Below are 6000 nucleotides of genomic sequence, written 5' to 3'. Positions count from 1 at the left end.
TGTGTGTGTGTGTGTGTACCAGTGTGTCTGCTCTGTTCTCTCTGCTCTCAGTCAGGTCCTCCACCAGTACAGAAGGGAAGACTCCCACTCGTCCGTTGAACTCTCCCTCCCAGAAGCCATCGTCCGTTTGGGTGTCTCTGTTTAGCAGACGGATGACAGCCCCCTCTGGGAAGGACAGCTCCTCATCCGCCTGACCATCGTAGTCATACAGCGCCCTCACAAAACTCACTGGGGAGAGGAGGGAGAGAGGAGAGAGGAGAGGGGGAGGAGGAGAGGGGGAGGAGGGAGAGAGGAGAGAGGAGGGGGGGAGGAGGAGAGAGGAGGGGGGAAGGGGGGAGAGTGAGGGGGGGAGAGAGGAGGGGGGAAGGGAGGAGAGTGAGGGGGGAGAGGAGGGGGGAGAGAGGAGAGTGAGAGGGGGAGAGAGGAGAGTGAGAGGGGGGAGAAAGGAGAGTGAGAGGAGGAGAGAGAAAGGGGAGTGAGAGGAGGGGGGAGAGGAGGAGAGTGAGAGGAGAGAGGAGAGGGGAGAGGAGAGTGAGAGGGGGGAGAGAGGAGAGTGAGAGGGGGGAGAGAGGGGGGAGAGAGGAGAGGGGGGAGAGAGGAGGAGAGAGGAGGAGGGAGAAAGGAGAGTGAGAGGAGGGAGAGAGGAGAGGGGGATTATAATTAAATTCTGGAACAATCCATGAGGCTTGAACCTATTGAAGTTAATGAACACACATTGGTTCAGACCTTTGTTTCTATCAATGTCTTGATCTGACAAACAAGTTGGAAATGTGTCTATATTCTTTGAGAGGGTTTGTATTTGCCTAGTTTTTGTGCATGTGTGTGTAGTGGTGTTTGAATGTGTGTGTAGTGGTGTGTGCATGTGTGTGTAGTGGTGTGTGCATGTGTGTGTAGTGGTGTGTGCATGTGTGTGTAGTGGTGTGTGAATGTGTGTGTAGTGGTGTTTGCATGTGTGTGTAGTGGTGTGTGCATGTGTGTGTAGTGGTGTGTGCATGTGTGTGTAGTGGTGTGTGCATGTGTGTGTAGTGGTGTGTGCATGTGTGTGTAATGGTGTGTGCATGTGTGTGTAGTGGTGTTTGCATGTGTGTGTAGTGGTGTTTGCATGTGTGTGTAGTAGTGTTTGCATGTGTGTGTAGTGGTGTTTGCATGTGTGTGTAGTGGTGTTTGCATGTGTGTGTAGTGGTGTTTGCATGTGTGTGTAGTGGTGTTTGAATGTGTGTGTAGTGGTGTGTGTAGTGGTGTGTGTAGTGGTGTGTGTTCTTACAGCTGGCGTCTCCGTTGATGCTGCCTGTGTGTATCTCTGGCTCGGTGGAGTTGGAGGAGGTGTGTGAGCGAGCGTCCAGAGCAGCAAGAGACTGGAGCATGCTCAGTAGGCTGTTAGAGGTGGGGAACCGAAGATACTTCTCTGGGACGTAGCCAATCAGCCCCGTCTTACTCCTCGCCTGAAACAACCAATCACACAACAGGATGTTAGACCATGAACCAATTACAGAGCTCTGTGTTAAAGGACAGCCCTGGTCAACCAATGAAAGAAGACTATATTAGGCAGTGCTGTGTGTTTAGTGTCTGCCTACAGGGAGGAGGTCAGAGACCTGGCTGGGTGGTGCCAGAATAACAACCTATCCCTCAACCTGATCAAGACTAAGGAGATGATCGTGGACTACAGGAAAAGGAGGACCGAGCACGCCCCCATTGTCATCGACGGGGCTGTAGTGGAGCAGGTTGAAAGCTTCAAGTTCCTTGGTGTCCACATCACCAACAAAATATATGGTCCAAACACACCAAGACAGTCGTACGACAACGCCTTTTCCCCCTCAGGAGACTAAAAAGATTTGACATGGGTCCTCAGATCCTCAAAAGGTTCTACAGTTGCACCATCGAGAGCATACTGACTGGTTGCATCACTGCCTGGTTTGGCAACTGCTCTTCCTCTGACCGCAAGGCACTACAGAGGGTAGTGTGTACAGCCCAGTACATCAAGGACCTCTACACCAGGCGGCCCTAAAAATTGTCAAAGACCCCAGCCACCCCAGTCACAGACTGCTCTCTCTACTGCCACATGGCAAGCGGTACCGAAGTGCCAAGTCTAGGACAAAAAGGCTTCTTAACAGTTTTTACCCCCAAGCCATAAGACTCCTGAACAGGTAATCAAATGGCTACCCAGACTATTTGCATTGTTTGCCCCCCCCCCCCCACCAACCCTTCTTTTACGCTGCTGCTACTCTGTTTATCATATATGCATAGTCACTTCAACTATACATTCATGTACATACTACCTCAATTGGCCCGACCAACCAGTGCTCCCGCACATTGGTTAACCGGGCTATCTGCATTGTGTCCCGCCACCCACCACCCGCCAACCCCTCTTTTACGCTACTGCTACTCTCTGTTCATCATTTATGCATAGTCACTTTAACCATATCTACATGTACATACTACCTCAATCAGCCTGACTAACTGGTGTCTGTATATAGCCTCGCTACTGTATATAGCCTCGCTACTGTATATAGCCTCGCTACTGTATATAGCCTCGCTACTGCATATAGCCTCGCTACTGTATATAGCCTCGCTACTGTATATAGCCTCGCTACTGTATATAGCCTCGCTACTGTATATAGCCTCGCTACTGTAAATAGCCTCTACTGTATATAGCCTCTCTACTGTATATAGCCTTGCTACTGTTATTTTTCACTGTCTTTTTACTGTTGTTTTTATTTCTTTACTTACCTATTGTTCACATAATACATTTTTTGCACTGTTGGTTAGAGCCTGTAAGTAAGCATTTCACTGTAAGGTCTACACCTGTTGTATTCGGCATTTCACTGTAAGGTCTACACCTGTTGTATTCGGCATTTCACTGTAAGGTCTACACCTGATGTATTCAGCATTTCACTGTAAGGTCTACACCTGATGTATTCAGCATTTCACTGTAAGGTCTACACCTGTTGTATTCAGCATTTCACTGTAAGGTCTACACCTGTTGTATTCAGCATTTCACTGTAAGGTCTACACCTGTTGTATTCAGCATTTCACTGTAAGGTCTACACCTGTTGTATTCGGCATTTCACTGTAAGGTCTACACCTGTTGTATTCAGCATTTCACTGTAAGGTCTACTACACCTGTTGTATTCAGCATTTCACTGTAAGGTCTACACCTGTTGTATTCAGCATTTCACTGTAAGGTCTACACCTGTTGTATTCAGCATTTCACTGTAAGGTCTACTACACCTGTTGTATTCAGCATTTCACTGTAAGGTCTACACCTGTTGTATTCAGCATTTCACTGTAAGGTCTACACCTGTTGTATTCAGCATTTCACTGTAAGGTCTACTACACCTGTTGTATTCAGCATTTCACTGTAAGGTCTACACCTGTTGTATTCAGCATTTCACTGTAAGGTCTACACCTGTTGTATTCAGCATTTCACTGTAAGGTCTACTACACCTGTTGTATTCAGCATTTCACTGTAAGGTCTACACCTGTTGTATTCAGCATTTCACTGTAAGGTCTACACCTGTTGTATTCAGCATTTCACTGTAAGGTCTACACCTGTTGTATTCAGCATTTCACTGTAAGGTCTACACCTGTTGTATTCAGCATTTCACTGTAAGGTCTACACCTGTTGTATTCAGCATTTCACTGTAAGGTCTACACCTGTTGTATTCAGCATTTCACTGTAAGGTCTACACCTGTTGTATTCAGCATTTCACTGTAAGGTCTACACCTGTTGTATTCAGCATTTCACTGTAAGGTCTACACCTGTTGTATTCAGCATTTCACTGTAAGGTCTACACCTGTTGTATTCAGCATTTCACTGTAAGGTCTACACCTGTTGTATTCAGCATTTCACTGTAAGGTCTACACCTGTTGTATTCGGTGCACGTGACAAATCAACTTTGATTTGATTGTTGTTGTTACCTTGACCCAGTCCTCCATGTCTCCATCCTCTATCACCTCCAACATCTCATGCTCCTCTATACTCAACTCATCTGGCTGAGACGCCTAGAGAGACAGACAGACAGACAGAGACATAGAGAGAAACAGACAGACAGAGAGACAGACAGAGAAACAGAGACAGACAGAGAGACAGACAGAGAGACAGACAGACACAGAGACAGATGGATGGACAGACAGACAGAGAGAGGAGGAGAGGAGAAAAGGAAGATATTAACCAATGGACAAAACAAACTGATATTTTATGGCCCTAATGTTACATGCAACCCAGTGTTCAGATGGGTGGAGCCCCCTGAACTAATGGGTGGAGCCCCCTGAACTAATGGGTGGAGCCCCCTGACCCTGACGAGTGGAGCCCCCTGAACTAATGGGTGGAGCCCCCTGAACTAATGGGTGGAGCCCCCTGAACTAATGGGTGGAGCCCCCTGAACTAATGGGTGGAGCCCCCTGACCCTGATGAGTGGAGCCCCCTGACCCTGATGAGTGGAGCCCCCTGACCCTGATGAGTGGAGCCCCCTGACCCTGATGAGTGGAGCCCCCTGACCCTGATGGGTGGAGCCCCCTGACCCTGATGAGTGGAGCCCCCTGACCCTGATGAGTGGAGCCCCCTGACCCTGATGAGTGGAGCCCCCTGACCCTGATGAGTGGAGCCCCCTGAACTAATGGGTGGAGCCCCCTGACCCTGATGAGTGGAGCCCCCTGAACTAATGGGTGGAGCCCCCTGAACTAATGGGTGGAGCCCCCTGACCCTGATGAGTGGAGCCCCCTGAACTAATGGGTGGAGCCCCCTGACCCTGATGAGTGGAGCCCCCTGAACCTGATGAGTGGAGCCCCCTGACCCTGATGAGTGGAGCCCCCTGACCCTGATGAGTGGAGCCCCCTGACCCTGACCCTGATGAGTGGAGCCCCCTGACCCTGACGGGTGGAGCCCCCTGACCCTGATGAGTGGAGCCCCCTGACCCTGACGGGTGGAGCCCCCTGACCCTGATGAGTGGAGCCCCCTGACCCTGACCCTGATGAGTGGAGCCCCCTGACCCTGATGAGTGGAGCCCCCTGACCCTGATGAGTGGAGCCCCCTGACCCTGATGGGTGGAGCCCCCTGACCCTGATGAGTGGAGCCCCCTGACCCTGATGAGTGGAGCCCCCTGACCCTGATGAGTGGAGCCCCCTGACCCTGATGAGTGGAGCCCCCTGACCCTGATGAGTGGAGCCCCCTGACCCTGATGAGTGGAGCCCCCTGACCCTGATGGGTGGAGCCCCCTGACCCTGATGAGTGGAGCCCCCTGACCCTGATGAGTGGAGCCCCCTGACCCTGATGAGTGGAGCCCCCTGACCCTGATGGGTGGAGCCCCCTGACCCTGATGGGTGGAGCCCCCTGACCCTGACCCTGATGAGTGGAGCCCCCTGACCCTGATGGGTGGAGCCCCCTGACCCTGATGGGTGGAGCCCCCTGACCCTGACGGGTGGAGCCCCCTGACCCTGACGGGTGGAGCCCCTGACCCTGACGGGTGGAGCCCCCTGACCCTGACGGGTGGAGCCCCCTGACCCTGACGGGTGGAGCCCCCTGACCCTGACGGGTGGAGCCCCCTGACCCTGACGGGTGGAGCCCCCTGACCCTGACGGGTGGAGCCCCTGACCCTGACGGGTGGAGCCCCTGACCCTGACGGGTGGAGCCCCCTGACCCTGACGAGTGGAGCCCCCTGACCCTGACGAGTGGAGCCCCTGACCCTGACGGGTGGAGCCAACAAAGTTTGCACAGCTCTTTTACACACCTTCATCTTGATGTACATATTCCTACATCATCTGTCTAGATAAAGAATGTTTGTGGAAATACATTATCTAGCATAGCTACGCAAATATACTGAGTGTACAAAACATTAGGAACACCTGCTCTTTCCATGACAGACTGACCAGGTGAAAGTTATGATCACTTATTGATGTCACTTGTTAAATCACTTCAATCAGTGTAGATGAAGGGGAGGAGACCTGGGACAATTGAGACATGGATTGTGTGTGTGTGTCATTCAGAGGGTGAATGGGCAAGAC

At 51.4% G+C, this 6000-nt stretch overlaps 1 protein-coding gene across 2 annotated transcripts in view; it reads right to left on the bottom strand.

Moving 5' to 3' along the window:
- Nucleotides 1-6000, bottom strand: part of LOC129822463 (F-BAR and double SH3 domains protein 2-like) — a 100079-nt gene that overhangs the window by 14508 nt on the left and 79571 nt on the right. For both annotated transcript variants that reach the window (XM_055880758.1, XM_055880759.1), the window contains 3 exons: nucleotides 3919-4002; nucleotides 1265-1442; nucleotides 20-228 (listed from right to left, as the gene is read on the bottom strand). In XM_055880758.1, the coding sequence (XP_055736733.1) occupies nucleotides 20-228; nucleotides 1265-1442; nucleotides 3919-4002 (471 nt within the window). The remainder of the gene's footprint in view (nucleotides 1-19; nucleotides 229-1264; nucleotides 1443-3918; nucleotides 4003-6000) is intronic.

This window comes from Salvelinus fontinalis, chromosome 24 (assembly GCF_029448725.1).
Source record: "Salvelinus fontinalis isolate EN_2023a chromosome 24, ASM2944872v1, whole genome shotgun sequence".
NCBI classification, from domain to species: domain Eukaryota; kingdom Metazoa; phylum Chordata; class Actinopteri; order Salmoniformes; family Salmonidae; genus Salvelinus; species Salvelinus fontinalis.
Note: the sequence above shows the minus strand (reverse complement) of the source record. Positions and strands in the feature narration are given on the sequence as shown.